At 38.4% G+C, this 27,808-nt stretch overlaps 2 protein-coding genes across 2 annotated transcripts; both read left to right on the forward strand.

The window, feature by feature from the left end:
- The first annotated feature begins 1,887 nt into the window (after positions 1–1,887).
- On the forward strand, positions 1,888–13,082 carry trpc4b (transient receptor potential cation channel, subfamily C, member 4b). Its single transcript, XM_061046998.1, has 11 exons — positions 1,888–2,146; positions 2,711–3,113; positions 3,761–4,279; positions 7,814–8,150; positions 8,345–8,484; positions 8,695–9,008; positions 9,115–9,310; positions 9,411–9,605; positions 9,872–9,913; positions 10,011–10,100; positions 10,184–13,082. The coding sequence occupies exons 2-11, from the start codon at positions 2,736–2,738 to the stop codon at positions 10,727–10,729; spliced, it is 2,757 nt and encodes a 918-aa protein (XP_060902981.1). The 5' UTR covers positions 1,888–2,146; positions 2,711–2,735; the 3' UTR covers positions 10,730–13,082.
- A 2,266-nt stretch (positions 13,083–15,348) lies between these two features.
- postnb (periostin, osteoblast specific factor b) lies at positions 15,349–27,021 on the forward strand. The gene is made up of 20 exons (XM_061046999.1): positions 15,349–15,516; positions 15,849–15,947; positions 18,441–18,508; positions 18,740–18,897; positions 18,976–19,140; positions 19,238–19,384; positions 19,697–19,838; positions 20,881–21,093; positions 21,186–21,320; positions 21,996–22,144; positions 22,304–22,440; positions 22,628–22,758; positions 22,844–22,974; positions 23,293–23,395; positions 23,548–23,615; positions 23,972–24,017; positions 24,136–24,162; positions 24,712–24,873; positions 25,154–25,231; positions 26,392–27,021. Exons 1-20 carry the CDS (start codon positions 15,398–15,400, stop codon positions 26,430–26,432), a joined length of 2,319 nt encoding a protein of 772 aa, XP_060902982.1. The 5' UTR covers positions 15,349–15,397; the 3' UTR covers positions 26,433–27,021.
- The last annotated feature ends 787 nt before the right edge of the window (positions 27,022–27,808 follow it).

Below are 27,808 nucleotides of genomic sequence, written 5' to 3' on the forward strand. Positions count from 1 at the left end.
CGCGCGTGTGTGTGCAGGTCTGGATAACTGAATCCTACTAAGGCAGTAATACCAGCCTGCAGTACTGGGGCGTAAGCTTACCTAAACAGGATTTAAACTGGTGAAACTATTGTAAAAAAAAAATAGCATTTACCATTTGAATGTCATGATGGTCCAGAATCATACTTTTCGCTTTAGATAAACCCAATCAGCTTGAAAGATACTAGTAAACAATGACATTGTCAGCTTCCCCCCCCCCCCCCCCCTCAAGCCTTAAAAACAAAATTCCACAAAAAAAAACAACACTTTTTTGTGGTTGGAGGGGGCTATATGATGGGCTTAGTGTTTTAAAAGGAGTGTTCAAGACCCCCCCCCTCCCCCCCCCCCCCCCCCCCCCCCCCACTACTATTGTATCACATAATAACAGGTGTTGGGTTTGCTGTCGTTTCCAGTCAAATAAACACACTGTTTATCATTATATGTAAGTAATTCTCCCTTTAAGATCAGATACACGTCAAACTGCTTGATAATCATAATTTTCATTCATATAATGATGTTTCAGTGACTGATGGCCGCTGACCCTTTCAGCTTAATCTGATATTTGATTAATTGATTCATATTTATGGAAGATTGAAGATTATTGGAGAACCAGTTGGCTATGGTCTGACAATATTAGCCTCTAGGCACTGTTTCGGAACTTCTGTTCTTCTTGCGACAATACTACCCTGAATACAAACTTAAAGAACAATTTCAACACCCCAAATTCAATAAATTGTTCTTATATCTATAAAAAGTCTGTGAATGGAGTTTAGAGGTAGTGTAACAGTGTCTAGTGTAGCAGTAACGACATTTTTAAAATATTTGGTCGACCACTATACTGTAGTAGAGCTGATTATGTTTAGTCATCAGTCCAGAAGTGTGGCATTGGCCCCCACTAAAATCTGATTTTCCACCCATTTGGCTATTTGCCTGGTCATGTGGGACATGTTAAAATCATCTATTTGGGTTGTGTGTTAATACTTTAAGTTGTTACCTAAGACAAATATCTTGATTTTGAGTCCTGAGGAATTAATCTAAGCTGTATAGGCTATGTTTGCCACTATGCTGTGATACTTTCTAAAGTTAAAAGTAAAAGCATCTGTAGGCTATCATTCTTTAATACGAGCAGTTTAAATAAGCCTACTGTATGTCCATTGGAGGGAGAATAGGTAAATAAACACATTTAATTAATGCGTAGCAGACATGCTTAATGCCCTGCATCAGACTGTGGCCTAGTTTGGCCACCCTGGTCAAAAAGTCTGGACACGCCCCTGTCTGTCGCCTTTCTTTTTATATTCAAAAAATATGAAGTTGAGTGAATCATTTCTGTATTGACAATTCAAAGAAGGGGGAAGAATGCCTGTAGAAATATTATCTCCTTAGTTGCTGCTCAGGTATTTTCTAAATCCATAGTAACTTTTAAAGGTGACTGTGGTTTTATGTTTGTTGTTGTTGTTGTTGTTGTTGTTGTTGTTGTTGTTTGTTGTGGTGCTGGTGGGACTTTTTGTGAGCATCTAAACGTCCATGAATTTATTATGCCTAAAATTTGCTTTAATTGATAATTGAATCCCGTTTTGGGTTTCAATTGCCAGCTTTATTGACAATTAAATCGTGAAAATTAAAAACAATTAAATCGTGACAGATAAATCGTGAAATTGATCAATTAAAGCAAATTGATAATTGAATCCCGTTTCGTTTTTTTTATTTGTCGATTTTCCTGAGCACCTTTAATAATCAACTCACCAACTCTTGGCTCCACCAATCACAGTTTCCTGGTGTGCTGTAAAAAAAGCAAACATTAAAAGACTAAATGGGTCCTTGACTCGCTCAGCTCATTCATGAGTACATTTCCCGCAAGTCACTTCTTGTCCCAACACATGTGTGGCGTGTATTTTGTAAAGACATGTGTACAGTAGGTTAGTAAACTGCAATATAATCCTTAATATCCTTGCCGAAGGAGCGAAAGGGGGTGGGCAGGGGATTACATGACATGCCCTTAAATTACATTGCGTCTCCAGTGGAGACTTCAGTCATAGATGAGGATCCGATCATTCAAGTTTCCTGTCTGACAGTCGAACATTTCTGCTGTTTTTGAACGAAATCACAACTACAGAGCAGCAGGGCAAAGGTAAAGTGTTTGTGTTTATTTGGCGCTTATCTTCACCTCGCGGAAGTCAACAAGTAACTTTGTTTAAGATGTTCTTTCTTCTCAAAAAATAGCTTAACATGTTTGATATTGTGTTCATGTCAGCGTTTACTCTTGAAGATTTCAACAGGAAGTGTTGCGTTTTTCACTTAAACAGTGTACGTTAATAATATTTGAATGATTACTATAAATTAATGTTTCTGGCCAAAATGCCTTGAAGATCATCATGAGCTAATTCACAACTGAAATGCATGTGTTAGTTAGAAAAAAATGTTATGGCATTTTAAAATTCTCTCCTTAAAATACACCATGGTTTGGACAGACAATTTAGCAGTGATCATCCAGTAATCATCTCTAATAAATACTACCTGCAAGGCGTCTTGGCCCCTAAAGCTTAGGCTCCCTTCTGTTATGATCCTTGTTTTTTAACTAGCTAGTATATTGATCAAAGTTGAATATGTCCTACTGTGTCTGAATAATCAAAGCTTGAACTGAAACTTGATCTCATGTTTTCGCCCTCTCCTTTTATTTCTCATCCATTCTCAGTTGAGACTGTGATGCTGTAGCAGCAATGTCACAGCTTTATTACAGGAAAGCTGACAGCTCCTCATACAGGGACCGCATCCCGCTGCGGATAGTGCGGGCAGAGTCCGAGCTCTCCGCTCTGGAGAGGGCCTACCTGGGCGCTGTTCTAAAAGGGGACTATGCCAGTGTGAAACAAGCTCTGGAGGAGGCTGAGATCTACTTCAGGATCAACATCAACTGCATTGACTCTCTGGGACGGACAGCCCTGCTCATCTCAATTGACAACGAGAACTTGGAGATCATTGAGCTGCTGCTCAGCTTTAATGTGTATGTGGGTGATGCCCTGCTACATGCCATCCGCAAAGAAGTGGTGGGGGCTGTGGAGCTGCTGCTGAACCACAAGAAACCACGGGGGGAAAAACAGGTAATGTAGATCTGTGATAACATAATACCAGCTGGTCCTATTTATTCACACCTGAGCACTCTACAAACTCAACAATATAAGCAGTAATGTGATTTAAGTTAAAGATTCTGGTAACAGAATTTGCCATCCTTCAAATACAAAGAGCCCTTACTAGACTTATAAGCTGCTAGGATGGCACTCAAAATCCATACAGGTCAATGTGAAGTCGGAGTGAATTAAAGTGTCAGCAGTGAGAGTTTCTCAGTCTTTTCATTCTTTAGCGTAGATGTGAAAGAGATAAAGTGGAGAAATAGTTACATGATCTCCACTCGGTCAGACGTCTATGTTTATGTAGTTGTTTTAATATTCTGTTTTCTGCTGAAAATAACTGATTCCTTTTGAGGTGCTGATCTGAATTCTGTAAAAAACAGGATTTAGTTTTCACTCCCAGTGATATTTTGACGCCCTTTGAAACACAAGTCATTTCCTGCATGCTCGCTGTTAGATTCTATGGTCAAGGAGCAGACGCAGATAAACCCAATCAACTATTTGTTTCTGTTGGTGGTTTAAATAGTAGGTAAAAGTTGTAATCTAAAGTTGTAATTTAAAATGTGCTGTAACTTCATGTCAGTTTATTTGTCTCTTCCTCTTTTTTGCTCATTGAAAAGGTCCCCCCCATGCTACTGGACAAACAGTTTTCAGACTTCACTCCAGACATCACACCCATCATCCTTGCAGCCCACACCAACAACTATGAAATTATCAAACTGCTGGTGCAGCGAGGTGTTTCCATACCTCAGCCACATGCTGTGCGCTGTAACTGCGTAGAGTGCGGGTCCAGTTCAGATGTGGATGGCCTGCGTCACTCACGCTCTCGACTTAACATCTACAAGGCCCTTGCCAGCCCATCGCTCATAGCTGTCTCCAGTGAGGATCCTTTCCTCACGGCTTTTCAACTCAGCTGGGAGCTGATACAGCTCAGCACAGTGGAAAATGAGTTCAAGGCAGAGTACGAGGAGCTGTCCCGTATTTGTAAACAATTTGCTAAGGACCTCTTAGACCAGACCCGAAGCTCCAAAGAGTTGGAAATAGTCCTCAACTACCGAGACGACATCAACCCTCTGTCGGATGACAGCAATAACGATCTAGCTCGACTGAAGCTGGCTATCAAATATTGTCAGAAAGAGGTAAGCTCTTTGTTGATGATGATGATGTCACCTGGCTGCAATCACCTACAGTCAGTTTGTTATCTTCAAGGTGGAAAAGATGCCACAGGCAACATACGCACACATACGAGCAACTGAGAACTGAGGGTTTGTAGGTTTACTTGATGTAGGTTTACAACAAGAAATATAGCATCTACAGATAGCACAACATTGATTAGATAACAATTACAAACCAAGATGAGCTGTAAATGGCATTCGAAGGGTGGAGATGTCCATTGAGAGAACAACATGTAATTGCCCAGCTGTCTTTTAGCAGTGCATTACTGTAGCCCTCTCAGACAGTCCCATGACAATTGCATAATTGGGGATAATGATGGAATAAGTGATGGCCACTTCCCTGAAAAACAAAGTCAATATTTTAATAGGGAGGGAACCTCTTACTGTCATTTTACATCTTGTATTTATCCCCTGGATGCACTGACAACCTTCTGTCATTCGATGGAAAGTAGAGCTACTAAAAATTGACACATCCATTGTAAGATGGATAATTATTGATTTCCTGGTAACAGACCCTAACTCTTAATACAGACTAGGTCTCAGTGGTTTTATTTTTTGTTCCACTTGTCCAATAGCCTGTCTGGAGCTTTTGGCTCTTCTTTGTACACAGCAGTTGTTCAGTATTTGAACAGTTAAATGTTAAGACCTCCTGATTGTATGATTAGAACTTTTCTCAGCATTTCAAGAGATTTTGTATGCTTGATGGCATATCTGTAATATTTTTAACGAGACAGTTGGAAATGTGTGAAGCAAAGATCAGTGTGACAGTCAGAAGCTCTATGTGACACAGTTGGTCTCCATGGCAAAAGGTTTCAAAGATGAACTTCAAGGGCTCAGTGGCTATTGGTGTGACCACAGATGGATGTTTTGAACATCACAATCTAGAGTGTTAACTACCACATCAACGTATAATACTAAAAACATCAACAGCACAGTGTCTCATACTGTGCTGCACATTCTATGATGAGAACACTTCAAAAAAGATGGCATTCACCTGAAAAGCTGCAGCACAAAGAACACACTATATATTAATGCAAATGACTAATTCTTGCATAAGCTGGACCACTTCAAAAACGTTTGATTGTGACCCAGTTGTAAGACCAGATTCTACAAAATAGTTTATTAAGCATAAATTAACGTGGCTTCTTTTTGTAGTCTTAAGGTTTGGACTTGCCCTAAAAGAGGTTGGTTTATGACCCAGGCTTACACAGAAGTCTTCTTTATTATTATTACCAACAAACAAAAGTGTGTGAGAGTTAACACTGTTCTGATTTCAACATGGAATAGTGTGGAATAGCATGCCTTTGTGCGCATTGTACAGTGTACAATATTAATTGCTGTACATCGCTAATGAACTGTGATAATGATTATAACATCAGTCACCACATACACAAATGTGTTGGGCCATGCATTCATATACATCCATACTGTAATTGAAAGAAGAAAGTATTAGGAAAACAAATCTACTCAGTACAGTCTTACATAGTATAAGCTGTAACTTTAGATGTTATTGCACCTTATGAGGATATCATTGCACATGAGATCATATTTTCAAGTAGGTGACATTTCGAGAAAGAAAATAATTGTCTTTATTTTTAGCCATTTATGCATCAGATGCCCCAAACTGAACAAACATAGTCAGAAAGCTTTTTAATGGAGAACCTTTAAAACAAGGTTATTATTTAACTTGTACAACTAGTTAAATACAGAAGTTTTCATTGTTTTCACGCCCTTCCTTTCCTAACTTCTCAGAGGTGGCCATTGTTAAGATGTTGTGTACAGCCAGTGCCATGTGTTTAGGCACGTTACATTGAATGTTCAGGTCAATTTATGCTAACAACCAGACAAACAACAAACACTCTGTCTTTTAGCTTGGCTTTTCTGAAGTTTTTGCTGTTAAGAACTTCACTTATGAAAAGGCACCAAAGTGGTTACAGAGTTTAAATGAACAAAGACCAACAGCACTTACTGGATGTGCAAATTATTAGTGTCAAAATGATCCCTTAATCTGTTCAAGAAAGATGCTTCATTCTCTTCTCCTGATACTCTGCAGTCGATATGCTCTGACCAGAGTAATCATATCTTCAGTTATTATTACACATTCTCTGAATGCGTTTTTGAGATGCCGCTCGTAGATTTCTGTGAACAAGAGTCCTAAAGATGTGTGCTTTTATTTGGTGAGCAGACCGTATCATTGGCTTGTAAATGCGTATGATATCCATTCAATGTGGAACAGAGGAAGTATTTTAGCTCGTAAAAAATTAAGAATATGCCTTAGGATAGAATTCTCCTTGTTTTGAAGGGGTGATTGTTGTGACATGTGAATGGGGCAATTTTCACCTTCTAAAACTGGTGCCACCAGATGCCACCTTTTGCCTCCAGTCATGTTAAGGCAAGTTAACATCTCACCACAGACACGAGAAAACATTAAAGATGTCAGACTCTGCATTGATAGATGAGCTCATCACATACAATTTGAAGCTATGTACTACCATAATTCGGATCCATTTGGCTGTAACTTGATTAAATTGAAATTAACTTCCATCACCATCTGCAGATGTCCACAGGATACGTATATCAAATCTCAGAGGGCAGGGTAATGTGGATGGAAAACAGATTTGACAATAATCTCTTAACAAAGGATATGAGAACATTTAAGAAATGTTAGCCCTCTTGAAACTTTTGTTTTGCATGCTTACAAGACACATCTATGCTATTAACATTTGCCATTACATCTGCTGTTACTTTTATGATTGTACCAGGTAGAGTTTGAAACTGTTGGTAAACTATTGAAGTTACATTAGTGTATAAGAAAGTATAATGGTCCAGATAGTACAATGTTTGCTGGTAATTTACAATCTGCTTATGATTGGAAATCTTTTGTGTGTGGTTTTTATACTGCTAGGGGACAGAGTATTTCTTGTTTTAGAGACCTCTTACATGTGGGGTTGTTTCTAGCTCTACATAAAGCTGAGATGCAGGCCCTTTTATCTTCCTGTAAGGGTCAGATAAGGACTTCGAAGAATCAGATCTGAGATGATATAAACCAGCAGTTTAGCAGCAGTTTAGAAATAGTCAAAATAAAATAAGGTTACCATGAACAACATTACTCAGTCTTAGATCCTCCTTCCTGTTATTTGTAGACACTTATCCTTGTGGTGCTGGAGTAAGCAGTTTTGTTAATAAACAGGAGAAGTTGAAGTGGCTAGGAACTGTTCTGAAACTCGTTTCACATTTATTTTAAGAGACATGCTTACTCTCCAGCATATTATTTATATCATTTATTTCAAGTTCAAAAGAGAAATTGCGCACACGTAAAAAATTCAAGCCAAGATAGCCATACAATTAAAAATTGTTGGTTGGAAATTGTGAGGAACGGTACATTTGGAATACAGCTTTTACAGCTTTGATTTTTTTGTTAATAGTTGAACAGCATGATGAAGAAATGAGAGTTGAAATTGTCAACATGCCTATTTTTTGTCTCTCGCTTGTTTTTAGTTTGTTGCTCAGCCAAACTGTCAGCAGCTCTTGGCGTCCCGGTGGTATGATGAATTCCCGGGTTGGAGGAGACGACACTGGGCAGCAAAGCTCATCACATGTATCTTCATAGGCCTCCTCTTCCCATTATTATCCATGGTTTATCTGATCATTCCGACAAGCCGCTATGGTTTATTCATTCGCAAGCCCTTCATCAAGTTCATCTGTCACACTGCCTCCTACCTGACCTTCCTCTTCCTGCTCCTCCTGGCCTCTCAGCATATAACCTATGCTGACTCCAACTTTCAGGGCCCAGCACCCACTAAAGTGGAATGGATGATCCTGCCTTGGGTGCTAGGTAACACGCACACCAATTAACAGCTTTTTAAGTTCATGCTATCTTACCCATTGTACATCTGCACACTGGTATTATTCATATATAAAGGATATCAAACTGAGATGTGTACTGTGAACATGCCAATGCGTAAGATCACCACACTGCTTGTTTGCTACATTTCATTTCAACCCCCTGCTGTTTTTAATATCTCCAAGGTTTTGTATGGACTGAGATCAAACAGATGTGGGATAGTGGTTTAGAAGACTACCTGGATGACTGGTGGAATTTAATGGACTTCATAATGAACTCCCTGTATCTTGCCACCATTTCTCTGAAGATTGTTGCTTATGTAAAGGTACTTAATGTTTAACAGTCTTCTCAATTGAAGAATTTGCACCTGATTTTAAATACCTAACATGTATATTATCCCCAGTCTTAATCATAGATTTCTTCTAGGGAGAAATTTCAAATACATGGTATCACTTTTAAGTTCAACTTTTACAACTTCTGTTTCTAATGGTTCAATGCATTAATTGTTCTCTTTTCTTTGTTCATCGTTTTACAGTTTAGTGGGCCAAAAGACAGAAACAGCTGGGACATGTGGCACCCAACTTTGGTGGCCGAGGCATTGTTTGCCATCGCCAACATCTTCAGCTCACTTCGCCTCATCTGCCTTTTTACTGCCAACTCTCATTTGGGCCCCTTACAGATCTCACTGGGCCGCATGCTCCTCGACATACTCAAGTTCCTCTTCATCTACTGTCTAGTGTTGTTAGCCTTTGCCAATGGCCTCAACCAGCTCTACTTTTATTATGAGACAGATGAGGTCGGTAAATGCAAGGGTATCCGCTGCAGTGGACAGAACAATGCCTTTTCCACGCAAGTTGAAATGCTTAAATATTTTTCCAGACAAATCTACATTGTTCATGATTAATATGTTCAATTCAGCAGTGCATAATGGGAGGTATTGTTATTTGTGTTCCAGGCTGTTCGAGACGCTGCAGTCATTATTTTGGTCTGTATTTGGCCTGATTTCCCTCTATGTGACCAATGTGGAACCAGACCATCAATTCACTGAGTTTGTTGGCAGTACCATGTTTGGAACATACAATGTCATCTCACTGGTAGTACTTCTGAACATGCTTATTGCAATGATGAACAACTCCTACCAGAACATTGCTGTGAGTTATGTGGCTGACCTACCTACTTCAGAGTTACTCTAATATTTCTTGTTTTTCTTCACAAAAGGTTTTAATAAATTGCTGTTTGTTTTTCTTTCAGGACCACGCAGATATAGAGTGGAAATTTGCAAGAACAAAATTATGGATGAGCTATTTTGAGGAAGGAGGGACTTTGCCATCTCCATTTAATATAATACCCAGTCCAAAGTCAGTGTATTATCTAGTTGGATGGGTAAAGGCACATTTGTTTAGAGGAGCCCACTTAATACGGCTTGAAACCTTTGAAACATTAGGGGTAAGCAGTTTTCATACTGTAGATTTGTTCTGACCCTTTTTCTCTCTACTGCATTGCATTCAGTTTCAATACCTGTCTCGTGTCATAGCCTCAAACAGATGACTCCGAAATAATTAATATTACATCATATTGCCTGTTTTTCTTCCTAAATGAACTCGGTGCTACAGTATGTTATTAAATATCAGAAGACCTTCTACTGAAAGAGCCCTGCACTTACTGCTGTACTGTGTTGCTTTGTAAAGTAACAATTTATTCTTTGATTGCAGAGACGTGCTGCAGTAAATGTAAGATTAAACCATGAGTATCAGGTAGTAATTTGTTTTATTTTATGATCTGTTGATGTTTAATTTCTACATTTGAAATTTGATATTTTATTCAAATTACCTTAAATTTGTGTCTTTCCAGGAGGTTTTGAGAAACCTTGTAAAGCGTTATGTTGCTTCAAGGATCAGAGATGCAAAGACTGAGGAAGGGTTGACGGAAGAGAATTTTAAGGTAATTTGCTGTTACTCATAATAGTTCTCTTAAATACCTGTTTTTATATTGATTTTGTTTATATCTCTGGTATATATTGTAAGGAGCTTAAGCAGGACATCTCCAGCTTCCGCTATGAAGTCCTTGGAATGATGAAGGGTAAACCACAAGGGGGGGTTGGAGGTCAAGTTGCAAGCTCCACCTTGGCTTACGCTGGAAACTCCTTTAAATATTCTCCCAACGTCCCTACTGATGAGCCTCAAATGAAGCTGAGCTTCTTTGATGTGACGACCACTGTCCAGGAGAACAGAGCTGCCAACATCACCAGCCCAGTGGGCTCCAAAGGGCAAGCCAGTGGTTCAGTTTTTCTGTCCAGGAAAAGAGAACCGTATAACGAGCTATCCAAGGATGTTTCAGATGCTGCGTCAGAGCAGAGCAGACTCCTCTCTCAGAAATGTGATGACATAAATTCGATTCCAGATGAAGAGACACTGTTATCTGACGGACAATACCAAGAACAACTTCAGACTGAGAAAGTAATGGTTGAAGTCATAAAGAAAGTGGATGAGGAAAAACAGGACATTCATGAGATTGGACCCCCAGAGCGTGCAAAGGAAGTAAAAAATGGGCCCAAAAAATACAACAATTAATCAGAATCTACAAGTCAGAGATGTAACCCATGTTGTATATTTAAGCGCTTATGTCTTTTATTCACCATCAACCTGTTTAAAATCACAGACTAGACTACAATGGAGAATTCACTTCTGATAAATAGTTTATTTATTTCATGTTGGGACAACTATGGAGCAAGTAAATCATTGCCACACACCTACAGCATTTAAAAAACAGTACCAAACAAACGCAACAATAAAACACAATACGGTACAGGATACGACCTACCCGACCATAAAACAAAGTTAAAGAGGAGGAGCAATATCATTCATGACCACAAGACCGAGTCCTCTTTAACAACTGTTTAGTACATTTGTTTTATACGTCATATCAGTTCAAATAACCTTTGTTTTCTGTGGTTAATATAAAGGTTAAATGATAGTAAATCATTTCATACCATGTCAGTGACTTACAGAAGATGTACAACACTGAATGAGGACTCTGAGTTCTGACTTGATGCTCAGGACATTTTAAAGCAAGTTAGTAATTCATTAAGTTGAGCATTTATTCCAAACATTCCCTTACACCCATATATCCTCTCGTCTTTCACCTTGAACTGTCCTTTCACTGTGATATGCACAAGTATCACTGTCTTCAATCTCTGTTTATGAAAATACGTTTCACTCCTCGCATGCTTCAAGTAAAAAATAAGATCTTTATACTGCAAGCATGTGAGGAGTAAAACTCAAAAGATCTGTATGCAAAAATAATTAGCCTCTCCGAAAATAAACCACAAAACAATAATTAACTGAGGGAGGAATAAGACAATAACCAGGTTTATATGTATCCAATGCGTTAATATTGTATCCACTTGATTAATGAGCGATGTGGCACCTAGGAAATACAATTTAGGTCAGCTTCTTTTTCACACCTTTGCTTCTCTAACTTGGTTTTAGTGAGAGGGAAAGCTTTTCTAATTCTGTTCTTGTAACACAAAGTAGGATTGATTCCTCCAAAATGTACACCAAATACTATACGTTGCAGGTGTAAGGGCCGTCTTGTCATCTGTGTGTTCAATTTCATGACATGGACTTTTTTTTTTATCTTCAATTTAAAATTTTAAAAGGCAGTGCTTCCCACTTAAAATCTTTAAAAAACAAACTGATTCAGTTCTCAGCCTGATGCATGTTACTCCCCATGTCAACAAATACACATTAACTTAACTAACATTAAGATTTAGCGAATAAGGCACAAGAATGCAGATGCAAATGAGTGAAAATCTTAATTGATTGACAGTTTGTCATGACATTTGCCTCATGGGGCGTAAGTATAGTGCAGTGGTTACAGCCCTCATCTTATAGACCACAGCCATTCAAATATGACCTCATCCCCCACTCTCTCCTCCCAACATCTCCTCTCTCTCTTCAGTTGTCCTATCCATTAAAGACAAAAATGGCCCACACAAAATTACTTACAAAATTAAAGAAAAAAGAAAAACTGCTGAAATGTTCTCTCTTATCTTCTTTACTGATCAGAAAAGCGACTCTATCTGGATCTGAACACAAAATAGTCCCTCTCACATACACAGTTTACTTTTAAATTCTCCTGAGAGATTTTTTGTCAGATACGAGAGAAGCATTACTAAAGGCTCTGTTGCACTCTGTTATTCAGTGAATACTGTAAATGTTATGTGGTGCATTATTCATATGCTGCTTGCCCACTCAGTTGTAAACTGCCTCTGCCTTTGGTATAAACTGTAAATTATTCTTAAATCTGCAGCTCTAACAATGAACTGCAGGCTTGCTTACAATATTCCAAAGAAACTTTTCCATGTTTGCAGTGACAAATGATGTATAAGATGTATATGTGTAATGAAAGTAACATATTTATGCATTACCTCTGCTGTGTTTCATAGCTTTTCCCACACTGGTTAAATTGCAGCTTAAGTTTTAGTATAAGTATTCAAAGTACAATAATTATACAAAACTCAATGTATTGTTTTGGCTGAAACTGCCCTGATGATCTAAAGTATTTCTACTTTGATTATAATCAACATTCAAATGCTGAATACTTGCTTATTCCCCACTAACAGAGATCCAGTGATGTAATAAAACAACTCTGAGAGGGGAGTTAGACCGTAGTGGAGTGTTGAACTCTTTCCTTACTCCTGTTGTTTCTCTACCTCTCTATTGATTGAATGAATCTGTGATTAGAAGTGCAGTAAGCTCTTGGTGAAGATGTTTATACTTGCAAGGCAACAAGCGCCATCTATTGATGGATAAAGAACTAGTGCACTGCTCTGGGCTTTACAAAGATGTTATATTCATTATGGTGTATAGAGACCTATAACTTGTACTATTAAAAAGGAAAACTTCCAAACCTGTGCAAATATGTTGATAAAAGATGTGTGCTTTTTGACCACAAACGCACTGGGTGTATTCTTACTGCTGTACATTTCCCTGCAATAATAGTATTTAATTGTAATAAATATATATATAGGTTTTAATTTTTGTAATGCCATGTAAATTTAGCTATTCATTCTATATTTGCACAGATGTTGAAGTTCAGAGATAATCAGCTTGAGCTTTTCAGTGCAATAAAAGTTGCAAGATTTGCATTACTATTGCAGCTGAAAGCAAGTCACTCTATCTTAAGAAAACCAGTCTAAACACTGTTTGGTCTTTGTACTATATCTGAAGAGCTCACGAAATGTAGATTGCTGATGAATCTTTCCCACTAAAAGAATATTACCAAGCAACAGTCAAACCCAGGAAACTGAGCGAGGGATCTAAACTTCATCCATTCTTCTCTGAAAGTCATCTATTCAGACAGTGTCCACATCCAAAGTGTGAAAACCACGCTGCATTTAATAATCATATGATGCCAATATTTCTCCGTGCAAGCAAGTACAGACCGTGTAGTACTTAAAAAATTGGCTCCGTATTGGAATGTCGAGATTGTAAAGTTAATGTATTCCAGTCTTTGGGATTTGAGAAGAGATGAAAAGCCCAGGTTGGGTCAGGATTTTATGTGTGAGTGCTTTTCTGAAAGCGTTGACCAATGACGTTTCAGCTTGCTTTAAAAAGTTGTTGTTTTTTTTCAGTGTACTTGAGGTTTGCTGAAGGGGTTTCTTTTCTGACATTTTAAACTTCCTTGGTTGCTGGTTAAACATTCACATATAAAACACACACCTAAGAACGTTCACTAGTTTTCTGTCTCAAACCTTCGCTGTATTGAATCCTGACTGTGTCAATTCCTTGTTTTTACAGCCCATTGACTAAACCGGCCAGAGGGGCATTTCCGTCTTACTCGAAACATCTGGCTTGTCAAGAGGATGAACAGCATGTGGCAGAATGAATGGTTTAAGTGATGCCACTTGGGTATGTTGTGAATAACAACATTTACTGTTAACAGCTACACTCAACAGTCATTCAATTGTGGCAAAAAAAAAGTTCTGGTTCATTAGCTTATAAGTCTTATTTTCTTCATTACTGAAAAGATTTAGGACAATCTAATAAAAAAGCTTATTTGAATCCAGGACACCTGTTGTCCTGCTGTAGCATCTTACAATAATAATCTTCAACAGTTGTATAATCACATGTCTTTTTCACAGACAATTATCTCCTTAGTGTTTTCATTTGTAGTTTGAGCCAATTTGTACTTCAAATCAAATGTGTGTGTCCTTGTGTTTAAAAGACCTGAAGACGTTTAAGAACAAGAGTGTGGGTGGCAGCAATGAGTGCATTTTACAATATGACAAAAGTTTATCCAGATTCAGTAAGAAGAGGTACAAGTGACACATTTCTGATTTAGAATTAGAGCAGAAAGCAAAGCTCCAAATCCAGACTGAAGATCACCTTTTTTTCCTGGTTCTTGATTAGAATTTAAATCGTGTTTTACCTCAAGATCAATATCCTCTCAACTGTCAAAACTGATTATGTGAAAACGTTGTCTACATCAATCGGGGATGCTGAATTAGAAGTCACTCGCTGCCGGCACTCACTCCCACCACTAGGTGGAGCAACTCCATCTTGAAATATTTGTACTATCAGTGCTCTGGCATTTGTTCACAGCAGAGATTATGCAATGTTTTTTTTTTTTGTTTGTGGTCCAAAAAAGTGACACTTTAACAGGGATGATGAATCTGGATTCTCTATCCCATCTGCTTATTTTATTTGTCTCTTAATGTGGCAGCTCCAGGGATTTCAACAATATGCTGAGTTTTCCTTTGTAGCAGTGCACTGAAGTTTGAGTTTACTAAAGCCTTTAGTTTCAAATGTTGTTTTAAACTAAGCTAATGAGTCCAGCTTATTTAACTCAATGAAATGTCAGCGTTTTTATTAAAACAATCGTTTATTAATCTCAAGTGCTGACTTCATACTATGACTGTAATGTCATTGTTTCTTTAATTTATTCTTTAAACAAGTGAAATTAACAAGAATGATTTAATATTGTATTCCTTTATGAGAAATGTATGCACCTTGAAACACCCTATCTGACACTATATATAATTAATATAAATTATCACAAAACAATTACAAAGTCCTGTACATTTGCACATAGAATGAAGTTATTGAGAGGTACTGGGTGGTCCATGAATGTTACCATCCTCCCTGAGTGGAGGGTAAGCCTTGTGCTATATAAACCCCTGCTCTGAGTCTTCTCCCGTTACTCTGGGTCTGGAAGAGCAGGCAAAGGAATCAAGGATGAAGCTCCTTTTTGCAGCTGCCTTCGCACTCTTTGTGCTCTCTACATTTGACAAAGCTGACTCTTCAGCTTATGACAAAATAGTTGCCCACAGTCGCATCAGGGCAAGAACACAGGGGTAAGTTTATCCATTTTGCATTAGAGTTATTTTAAAGGTTGTTTTTTTTACACCCTTGTGATGTATTTTATTTATTTGTTTCATTTTGCATGCAAATATCTTTAACCTTGACCATTAGAAAAATTATTTCTTCACATTTCTATTTTTAATTCTGTTTGGAATCTGCTGAATTTTAATTTATTCACAATTGTTTCATAAATATCTATTGTTCAGTTCTGGCAAAAGTCTAGAAATCTTATTGATTTAAAATAAATTCCCAAAAAAAATTTCATGTGTTTTACCTGTTAACTAATACTTCCTCGCCTTCCCTTTTCACCCTTCATTCTCACTAGACCCAATGTCTGTGCGCTCCAGCAAGTCATGGGGACCAAGAAGAAGTACTTCAGTACTTGTCGTAACTGGTACCAACAGGCCATCTGTGGAAAGAAAGCGTGAGTGCTGTTTTGTGTTCCAAAAAGAAGTTGTTGTTCTAGTTCAAATATGAACATTACAAGCAAATCAAATTACTGATAAGTTGAACTTGAGTATCATTTCTCTACGTTTGAGAGCATTATACTTCATTTTCTTCCACTGCTTCTTCTTTAAGGGTTTTCATGGAAACTTGAATGTTTCCATAGAGACTGACATCTGTTATCTTACTTTGCATCAAACTACCGCTTAAAATGAAAAACACATTTATGGACGCAGCCCTAAAGCCTTTGTAATGAAGAATGTCCCGTTCGATCCTATAAACTGGAATTTAGGTTTTTTTTTTATAACTTAGGAGGCCTGGTCGTCGTCTGATGCCACAGTGGTGAACCACTGATTCCAGTATGTGATGTGGCTGCAAAATGTTGACCGTATTCATGAATGGAAAAGTGTTACACTCAATCATTTAGAAAAGCTCTTTTTCTCTTATTGTTCCAGCCCTCTCAGCACTTTTGAGCTTAAACATGGATAGATGCCATGCCTATTTTACAGTCTCTCCCCCCTCCCCCTCACACACAAATGTTCAGCCTGCCCTCTGAGCTCACACTATGCCAAAGTCAAGCTAAACTCTCTGACCAGGCTTAGCTCCTCAGGATGTCTACACTCAACTTGGAAATTGATCAAATTGAAAAAAAGTCTAAAGAATTGACTGCTGAAAAATAATTCAATCGGTCCAGCCTGGGACTATGAGAATCAGTTCAATGGCATGATAACAAGGTCATTTTCCACATTTCACTTCAGTATGTTTGTTTCCTCAATTCTGCACACAGTTCGTTGGAGCTGATTTCAGGACATACGATTTGGATAATCAGTTGTACATTTCTCCTGTAGTACATGAGTACACCCAGCTTTAACATCAGTGTCTATATTCACACAAAAAGATCAGTCAGGAAGTAAAAGCCTTTCTCCTTATCATAACAGTAGTTTCTGGCAACTAATGTTCAATCTAACTTTATTAAGCCAGCCAAAGTTGTCTTGGTTTTAACCCCGACGGGGCTTTGATTCAACTAATAAGATCATTTCTGCTTCCAGAGGAGCTTTGTCTCCAACAAAATGTTGTACAACCAAACTGCCCATTAGTGATGGGTTGAATTGAAATAAAACCACACGTTTTATGTAACGTTTTACAAAGTTACCATGAATCTCAGTGGAACAGTTCTTTTATAGAGATGCTGACAAGTCAAAAGTTTCCGAATCCACGGCCAGACACAATCCCTCAGTGTGGGAGAGAAATGTAGCGAAGGTTTTGCTGACTGTGCCCCAATAGGCCTGGAGTGATCTCATCCCCTTCCCTCAAACTCCAGTCAACTTTGAGTCAAATGCAGCTGTTTAAGATGTGCAGTTAGCCATGACCCTGAAGCCTCTGTCTGTACACTGTCTGAAGCATTGACTGTGGATCACAGGCATGAAAAAAAAACACTGCAGTAATAGAAACAAGTAAATATATTATATATATAATATAATAATTAAATATTTTCTTTAAAACAAAAAGACTCTATGTTTGCTCACTATGTGCTAGTGATTAAAAGTTGTCCACTTCATATTCTTCTTTTGTGACACAATTGTTTCATGGTGATCGCTTGCACTCACCTGTAACATTTTAACCTGTAACATATATTAAAGTTATGGTAAAAAAAGTGGACTTGATAATGCTTTGGCTATTAGTTGTGATTATCTTAATAATGTTTAAGTGTTGTACAGGGTACTGTTGTGAGGGAGAAAGCAGTTCCCCTGTTCGAGTTTCCTAACAGTAAAAACTTGGCAGCAAACAGTAATATACTTCTCAGCCAACTCTGGACATGTGGTATGGTTTACCCCCCATATGGGCACATCTGCAGTGTTTCTTTTTGTCTTGTGGGTCTTTTATTGTTGCATAGCCATTAGCTATTTGAGGTGACTGTACATATCATAATCTCTTGTTTCCAAGAGCTGGAAACAATGCTATAGTTTCAACATGTTCAGACGTGCTGACACAAGGGGTATAGTCATGTTTATATGTTGCAGCTGCACTTGAATTTTACTTCCCTCCTCAGGCTATGGTGTCCAGCGTGGTTTATGGTTAGCAGAGAGGAGACACTGCTTCTCATATGTCTGTCCAGGAGCAAAAATAACCCTTCACATTTATATCTAATTGATCTAAAAAAGAAGTAACACTTGTCTGTCTGTTTATTATCAAAGTCTCTATGGAAAAAAAGCAATACAGAAACTAGTGAATAGTATTGTTTTTCAGATCAACTCAGATTGCAGCTTTGTAAGGTCAAAATAATAATTCTTCACAGTGAAAAAGGAAGACAGTCTGTTGCATCTGTTGGTGTAATGATGGAAATAATGAGTCACATGTGGAAACAATGTTTAATGATTCAGCTGGAAATTTGAAGATCTATTAGAAAGATTCTTACTATTATTAGAACCAGATATGTGTCTTAACTTATGTCATACCCATTTTGGATCTGCAGGACTGTGCTTTATGAGTGCTGCCCAGGGTACATGAAGATGGAAGGCGTGACCAAAGGTTGCCCTGCAGGTACAGTATGTTAGGTGTTATATTAAGTAAACTAACAAAAGGTTAAATGAGGCTGTCTCCACCAAATGTGGAGCAGCTGTGAACTATTTCTGAAAACAGACCAAACAAACTACAAGAAGATGTCTTTTGTCATCATCCACACATGTTCAGTCTTTGTTTTCAAGCCTTTCATTATCTAATGTGTTCTTTCTTCAGCACAACAGGCTCATGCTTATTTTTAACTTCTCTTAGTGGCCCCGATCGACCATGTGTATGGCACCTTGGGTCTGGTGAAGGCCACATCAACCCAACAATACTCTGACATTTCTGAGCTTAGGCCTGAAATTGAGGGACCTGGATCTTTTACCTTATTTGCACCCAGCAATGAAGCCTGGGAGGAGCTGGAAGAGGTGAGTAAAGAAACAACAATAATCAGTTGCACTTCTCTTTTTACGAGGTTTTAATCTCTCTTTTTCTTCACCCAACAGACAGTCAGGGCTGCACTGGTCAGCAATGTGAACATAGAACTGTACAACGCTCTGCACTACCACATGGCCAACAAACGCCTCTTGACCAAAGATTTAAAGAATGGAATGACCGTCAGCTCCATGTACAATGACCTTGGTCTCTATATTAACCATTACTCCAATGGGGTGAGTATAACCATTCGGTATTATAAAAGCAAACCCCTTGCAGTTCTCCCTTAATCAGTTTTCAATGGTATAACACCGAAGTGCATGTTGTGTGCAGGTGGTGACCGTCAACTGCGCCAGGATTATTCACGGCAACCAGGTTGCAACCAATGGAGTTGTGCATGTCATTGACCGTGTTATCAGCGCTGTTGGAAGCACAATCCAGGATGTCATCGAGGTTAACGATGACCTGACAACTTTGAGTGTGAGTACACACAAGGACCCGAGGACAACAATGCTGCAGAGGTTTATTATTTTTAGTTTCATGTGCATAAAAACACAAATCCTTTATTCCCTCTATTCTCCATTTTCCAGGTATAGTGCACATAAGTTGACCTTAAATTTGCCAGATCTGATAAATAGTTAATTTTATTAAGAAAGGTTTTAAGCATTCAGAGCAATCTATCACTTAAAGAAGGCCTGAAGAATGCTACAGCTGTTGTTTCAATTGGACTCTGTATTGTTAAGTAAATTGTACCTTAAATATGCTCATCTTTTACTTGAAATTCCCTCCTAGGACTTAGCTCAAAACGCCGGACTGCTGGACAAGCTTGGTGAGGCAGGACAATACACTCTCTTTGCTCCCACCAACGAAGCCTTTGACAGTCTGGGCAGCGATGTGCTGGAGAGAATTCAGAGCGACAAGGAGGCCCTTCAAGGTAAACCAGACTTTTATTGTGAGAGGCCTGTTCTTGTCCACTCAAGGCTGTTTGAAACATTGCTGCGGAAACTGGGGCTTTATATTAACTATGGAAAGCTAGGACCGTATTTATCTTTAATGATGAAGGATCAGAAACAGACATGCAGTGGTTCCCTGGAAAGATGTCTGCTAGACGTAATCACCCTTTAAGGGATTTTTTTACGCGTTCAACTTCTTCCAATACAAAACAGATGAAGCCACAACAGAACTGGAACGTGCATCCATTTGGCAAGCTGTTTGTAACAACGTTGTGTTAGAGAGTAATAAAAATGAGACTCGAGTTTCTGAAGTCGTACGTGAAATTGTGGTTGGAAAGATAAACAATGCATCACATCATTTGACACTTTGGTTCAATATTCTCAAGAATATTCTGTAATTTTGAGTACTCAAAAAGAAAGAACGGAGAACAAAACAGATGTCCAGAGACATTTTTGACACTAGCTTGTTTTGGAGGCAGGAAACAGCTGCTTCTGTTGGCGCTAACATCTTAAAGGACTGGACCAGTAAATCATATATATATTCACGGGGGAATAATACACATGCTCATCGTCACTGTTGCCAGAACAGAGTGCGGACGTTAAACATTTTTTTCTGCACATGCGCACTTATACAACTTGGACAGGCTCATGACGTTACTTTAAGAGCACTTTCAACAGCATCTCAGTGTACTAGTTTACAGCTTCACCGAGCAACCCGGTCAAATTGGCAACTACCCAAAGTTTTTTATTAGCCTACAGCTTGCCCTATGATGTGAAATCATACCATTTCATAGACAGTTAAAAAGAACTGTGAAGAAATCCAGAGTCTTCTCTATTAAGGACCATAGGGATCCAAGGGATCTCCAGGTTCCCAGGGTGTTAAATCCGTATTCATACAGCTGCAGTGTAACATGGGAAAAAACATATAAAGTTCTTGGAAACAACTGATCTTCTTTACATTCAAATAAATGTCAACCTATAACGTACCAACACAATAATTTTAGACATTCCTTGCATTTTCAGCTCTTCTTAAATTCCACCTCCTGAACTCGGTCCAGTGCTCCGAGGCCATCATGGCTGGCACCTCTCATGAGACCTTGGAAGGCAACAACATTGAGATTGGCTGTGATGGCGAAAGCATTACAGTCAATGGCATCAAGATGGTGCTCAAGAAGGACATTGTCACCACCAACGGTGTCATCCATCTTATCGACAAAGTACTCATGCCAGACTCAGGTACAACTCACATCTATTTTCTTCTAGTTTGTACATATCTGCCTTTATGTAACACTGTGCTAACAGTGTTGGGATGTCCTGTGCCCTTCAAGCCAAGCAGGTGATGGAACTGGTCGGAAGTTCTCAGTCAACTTTTGGTGACATGGTGTCCGAGCTGGGTCTGTCTGCTGCCATGAGACCAGAGGCTGAGTACACTTTGCTGGCTCCTCTCAATGCTGCCTTCACTGGTGAGTCATGAACTGATCATAACATCATACATGTTCTCTCTTTTCCTCTCTGCAGCTGGCTGAATATGATACTTGGTTGAACCACGCTTACTTACAGTGTGGAATTAAGGGAATATATGTTTTCCCTTTGCATGCTGACTCAGGAATAAAAATATGTGTAAATATCCAAAGTGAGATTAAGTGTTTATTTATTAGGACACTGCAGAAGCTTCATGCCATACAACACCAAATGCCCTCTCCTCCACAAAATATTCCCGAACTTTACCTGAAGGGAGTGGAATGTTTTGTTTCTGTAACAAGAATGTGTAATTAATTGAGGGAGAATACTTTTATCTTTATCGGCACATGGTTTTAATGGGTGTAAGGAATGCAAAAAGCAGCAACAGCTGGATGTTACAGGTACTTTACATTCAAAGCATACATTCTTCCATGTTCAGCAACCTACAAATCATGTCTAATGACCTACAGAACTGTGCAGTAAATCAAGTCACTGAGCGCACATGTGAGTTTGTTCACAGTTAGAGCTGTTGCGGCTGGCTTCAGGAAATATGTGGCCAAAATAATGAAAAAGAAAATATATAAAATTGCTAAAGAGAATACGATATATATAAATGTGCAATGGTGCAGATATATTTGATTTCTAATTGTAATATAAAACATTTTTTTCTGCTTCAGATGAAGTGATGTCGATGGATCAGAGTTTTCTCAGGATTATCCTTGAGAACCACGTCTTGAAGAATAAGCTTATCCTGGGACAGCTGTACAATGGCCAGCGGCTGGAGACTATCGGAGGAAAAACCTTGAGGGTTTTCATCTATCGCACAGTGCGTCCTCTTCTCTGAAGTTTCACCCCCTTAAATGTTGGCTGAGTGCCATCAAACACACATTATATGCATTCCCCCTGGATCATTTGACCATCAATTCTTGTGTCTTTGAGACATAACATTAATCCCTTGCCATTTCCTTTTGGATGTTTTTTGCAGGCTGTGTGCATTGAGAATTCCTGTCTGATCAGAGGCAGTAAAGAAGGAAGCAATGGGGCCCTCCATGTCATGAGGACTCTGTTGAAACCAGCGGAAAAAACTATCATGGAGATTCTGACTGAAAACGGAGGGTTCAAGTGAGTACGAAGCAATGTTAGAGAAACTGTGGTTTTAAAATGCATCGTAATACTGAAGCACATATTTTTGAATCTTTCCATTAAATCCATGTGGAACATATGGGATTGAGAAAATTATGTTGTTGCAATGTCGGTCCTCAGTGGTTTCTCTAACAGGCAACTTACTGTTCTCGTCTCTGTGCTGCAGGATCTTTTTGTCTCTGATGGAAGCAGCTGGCTTGACCGACTTGCTGAGACAGGAGGGAGGCTACACTCTGTTCGCCCCGAGCGACAGGGCTTTTGCTAGTTTGAGCTCAAGTGATATGGATTTGCTGAGGAGTAGGTGTCCCTTTATCGTTTCATGTGTCTGAAGGATGGCATAAAATAGATTCATAGTTTACCTTTATGCCTCTCTGTATTTCAGGTGACATAAATGCACTCAGAACCATCCTCCTTTATCACTTCAATAATGGTGTCTTCATTGGTGGGGGTTTGGAGGCTGGGGTTACAAACCTTCTTAAGTCTCTCCAGGGCAGCAACCTCAAAGTGATGCTTGTAAGTATATAATGCAGTAAGACTGAACATCTGTTATCCTAATTCAATAGAACTTTACCTGGAGCGGTTCAAGCTTTCTATCTTTTGTTAGCTTTAAGTTAAAAGGAATGAAAATATAATTGAATCCTTCATCATATTTATGGTGGTGTCATATATTATGGTCTGATAAAATCTTCGTTTTGAACTCAGTGACTTCAATAGGATAATGAAAGCAGTTTAATGTAGAAGCGCTCTAGCCTCATATTTAAGGTACAGGTTGATTCAAGCCCCTTCATTTGTGGTTTTCTTCAGTTTAATAGTTTTAACTGTCGCCCTCAGGCTAACAACACAATGCAAGTGAATACCGTCCAAGTCCCTGAATCTGATATCATGGCCTCAAATGGAGTCGTTCACTTTGTCCACCAAGTCTTGTATCCTGGAGGTACAGTATTCACCGTGTCAGCTTTTAACGTGTGGTTAATGTGTGCTATTTAGATTCCTGTTGTTTTTATTAATCTCATAAATTGAACTCTCTACGTTGTTTTTATAACTGTCAAGGCTCAGCTGCAGTTAATGCCCTCCGCTTTCTTCCAGATATCCCTGTTGGAAGCCAGGATTTCCTCATGCTATTGAAGAGGCTCATCTCTTACATGCAGATCAAGGTGTCATATCCAAAATGTTTTTCTTCTTTATTAAAGCTGCAAGGCTAAAGGGCAGGGTGCAGTTTTTGTTTTTAGGTTATTTTTATTCCACCTTTGCTGCCAAAAGGAAACTTCTATAACTCACCATAAAGTAATAAAGTACAAGACATGCACCTGCTTGAAACCTAATCAGTGTAAAGCATTAAGCCTTTGATTTTGAGTAAGGGTGTTCAAATGTAACGACTCTGATTGAACTTGTGAGTTGGTTTGTTTCTACTAATACTTAGTTAATAATGTTAGGCTTCTTTTATGCAACATTTATTATTGACTAGGATGATGCTTTACAACTCTTAGTAATCTGCTTACTATTTTTACAGTACATTTCAGGATTCAGATATCAGGAAATCCCCCTCACATTTTTGAGTAAGTATCGGATTATCATGTTTATTTGTTATTTTGTCTTTTTGAAAGATAATATTTCAGATCAAATAAAAGTCTTCTTCACTGTTATTAATGCCGTTATATCTCCTGTTGTCATTAGAGAGGATCGTCACTGTCGTCCAGGAAGGTACAGTAATGATGATTACAGAGTATTATCATCATCATGTGATTCTTAATCAGTAGTAAACAAGTCTCAGAAGTTACATTTGTTTAATGAAAAAGTTTCCCTTCACAGAAATAGGGAGGTTACTGACTGTTAAGTGTACACACAAGCTGATAAATCACAGACACTTCCTCTTAATCCAGATAATTCCACAAATCTAAAAGCGACGTACAAAGTTTTATTACATGGAAAGAAAAAGTTATTTCCTTTTGCTACTGGCAACTCAGCAACATGGAGTGAAATACAGTTTTTTTATATTTTGAGTATAAATTACCAAACATATAAAAATAACAACATTTCATTTAGACAGCAGTGCAAAAATCATTGTGCAAAGCCGCGATAAGTCTTTGATTATGAATCACATTTTGTCCTGAAAGCAACCTTTCAGATCCAGTGAAAGGTCCACTTGTTATGATTTCAGCATACAAATGGAAAATTCTCTGTATCGAAGGGCCATGCTACAGTATGATGCCTTTGTGTCAATTTAGTGAAATAAGCCTTCTTCTTTTATAGTCCCTAAAGTAACCAAAGTGACCAGGGTTATCCAACAACCCACCATCACCAAGGTTACCAGGGTGATGGAAGGGGAACCCGTCATCACCAAAGTCACTAGGATTGTGTCCACAGGTCCTCAGTCCTCCGTCAGAACTGGCACCGTCAATGTTGGTGTGGAAGGTCAGTGGAGCTACTTTCAGCAGTGATCACACAAGTTTCAGGATGACTATAGTTATTTAAGCATTTAGTAATGAACATAAACATTATTGTCTTAGATTTGTGACATTAATTATCCATGATGAATGAGCTCCCTGCATATCAACTCCTTCACAATATGTAAATAACTTGAGTTTGTAAATGTTCAAAAATGTTTAGGAACAATGTACAGTATATGTTATTTTTATGAATGTGTAATCATTGTAATTATATAACAATCATTATTTATCTTTATTTCATTCAGGCACTGACCTTTCACGTTTTACCACCATTGAAGGGAATGCTGATTTTGACACCGACAGACTTACCAAAATGATCCAAGGTGAGTTTAATCCGTTTCAGTGACGGGGAGAAAAGAATCAATAATAACAGTTTGTGCCTCACATGTTTGTTTGCCTCTATAGAAGGCAGTACAAGAAGAAACCATCCCAGAAGAGTTGTAGGTAACATGAAAACATCTAGACGATAAGAAATCCTGCATTTTTAATAAATGCAGCGCAGTGTGCGAGCTGGCTGTCCACTCATGTCCACTGCCATGTCCACATGGCATACTCCTCTTCCTGCATCATATGTCCATTGCACCTCTCCAATCATGGCAAGATACTTAAAGGAATAATTCCATATATTTGACTTTTTTTGTTTTGTTTTGCTAAGACTTGCAGTAGAAGATCAAAACCACTTTTATGTCTGTATGGTAAATATGTAGTGACGGTCAGCAGCAAATCGCATGTTAGCTTACCTTAGCACTGAAAACAGGGAGAAACAGCTAGCCTGGCTGCATCTAAAGGTATCAAAATATTTTTCTTCCAACACAACTTGAGCTCACAAATTACCTTTCAAGCTTGTATTTCTAATCTAATAGTATTTCCAGGCAAGGTACGGTTACTTCCTGGAGTCTCTGGTATCCTCACAGAGACTCAAGGAAGTTTCTGTACCAGGCCAAGAAAAAGTCCTGCCCTTAAGTCCCTATAAAACATCATGTTGAACACAGATAATATGATGTGTTAATTAATAAGCTTTGGAGGTGCTAGATGTTTGATTTTATTAGGTCAGAGCAAAGATAGCTGCTTATCACTGTCTCCTGCCTCTGAGTTACATTAAGCTAACTGGCTGCTAAGTGTATCTTCTTTACCATACAGACTTACCAATAAAGCAAAAAAGCACATTTCCCAAAATGTTGAACTATTCCTTTAAGGCTATTGTACTATTGTGTCTTCTGCTACCGTGCTTGTCAACACAATGCCCACATAAAAGCTATGCTGAAGCTTGCTTTTTGTACTGAATAGCGGTTCATGAGCCCTCCCTCCACTGCAGGTACCACCTGTGCTCTGTGTCTATATGTTATCATCACTTCCCGCTATGCTGAGCTTGGTGTTTCCTCACGGCTAGCAATGAAAGCAGAGCCAATGCCAAACTTTAATGCAGCGCAGTTGACTGATTGACATGTATTTATCGTTCATTCGCTTTTCTTTTCTTTACCAGCTGGCAACAGGGGGAAAGAAGCGCAGAGGACAAAACAGTGAAAATATCAACGTAATGGAAGACAGACACCAAACCCAGGGGTTATAAGTGATGTTTTGATACAGGAAAAACACTTAAATAGTCAGTGACTTCAAATATACTGTAATAGGTATAACTGACAAAAATACAATTCTTTCAAAGATTTAGTGGTGCTTTGAATGTTTATGTTTTATAATTGTGTCATTTCTTAAAAAGGATTTAAATTTAGCATATGAAACAGTGTTTTAATGAACGTTTTGTGCTCGAGGTGAAGGTTGAAGCGGTAAGATTTTACGAGCTGGTTCTGATGATTTGTAAATCTCTGCATGATAAAGATTGAAAAAGAAAATCGTATTTTTTTAGACTATACTTGGTTGAAATCTTTTTTTTTTTTTTCTGGCTGTAATTTCTTAAATGTTTCATGTAAATTTTGTCTTGCTCATATCATCTGAAACATTGTATGCAACTGCGGGGTTTTTTTTTTTTCTTTCTACTTTTCAGACATCTTCCAATAAAGTGCATTCTTTGATATAATGCCAGTTTGACACGCTCCTCTGAGAGATTATTGTCTGGGTTGTTTTCTTTCTGAGGCCCTTATGTAGTCCTACTTTCTTCAGAAAAGTGTCTAAAATACTTAATACTCTATGTCAATATTTTGTCAGCAGTTTGTATTTTGAACTACCAGTCTTTAAATCAGAAAGGTTTCTGAGTGATCCTTTTCAATGGCACACTCATTGTTCTGTGTGCTCTAGGTCAAGCTTGGCAGTCCTCTTCTGGAAACTCAAAGACTTAGACAATAAGATAAAACGGTCAAATGTGCAAAAGAGTTACCTTGTTCCATTTTTGATTGGAAGTGTATCTTTTCCTGAAATACAATAGATGTTTGTAATAACTCTACTCACATCATGTGAACATTTTTATTATTTGTTACTGTCAACATTGGTAATTAGGATTTCATTTTCAGATGGTATCATGAAATAAATGGCAGTGATTGTGTACATCATATTGAAGCTGGTGTTTTGTAATCATGCAGACAGTTGAAATATTTGCCCTGAGGTTGCAGGGATCCTGTGTGAGCTGTTGTGCACAGACATTTGGGTCAGGCCCAGCGTGTCTCTTATTTGGCTCATGAGCAAACACTTCAGTGCAGTTTATGGCTTCTTGGATGAACTAAAGACAAGTGGATGAAAAGTAAGGCCACTGCCAATAAATAAAAGCAAACTCTTGCAACACACTTAGCCAATCTTCTTTTTTTGTTGTTGTTCATCCGTTATATAACCATGAAAACAATTTACAGTTTGCAATGACGGGCTTTATTGAGCCAGACAGATAGTTCAGCACCAAGTATTTAATTCCCTGTATTAACTGTCATTGTGTTTTCATTTACATGCTGCTTTAA

The sequence above is a fragment of the Labrus mixtus genome, chromosome 9, assembly GCF_963584025.1.
Source record: "Labrus mixtus chromosome 9, fLabMix1.1, whole genome shotgun sequence".
In the NCBI taxonomy this organism is placed as follows: domain Eukaryota; kingdom Metazoa; phylum Chordata; class Actinopteri; order Labriformes; family Labridae; genus Labrus; species Labrus mixtus.

Coding starts and splice junctions, on each gene's coding strand:
- trpc4b (XM_061046998.1), top strand. CDS start 2,736: ATGTCACAGCTTTATTACAGGAAAGCTGACAGCTCCTCATACAGGGAC. Junction 3,114..3,760: donor AACCACGGGGGGAAAAACAG/GTAATGTAGATC, acceptor CTCATTGAAAAG/GTCCCCCCCATGCTACTGGA. Junction 9,914..10,010: donor GATTAAACCATGAGTATCAG/GTAGTAATTTGT, acceptor GTGTCTTTCCAG/GAGGTTTTGAGAAACCTTGT.
- postnb (XM_061046999.1), top strand. CDS start 15,398: ATGAAGCTCCTTTTTGCAGCTGCCTTCGCACTCTTTGTGCTCTCTACA. Junction 15,517..15,848: donor ATCAGGGCAAGAACACAGGG/GTAAGTTTATCC, acceptor CATTCTCACTAG/ACCCAATGTCTGTGCGCTCC. Junction 22,975..23,292: donor GCAACCTCAAAGTGATGCTT/GTAAGTATATAA, acceptor TGTCGCCCTCAG/GCTAACAACACAATGCAAGT.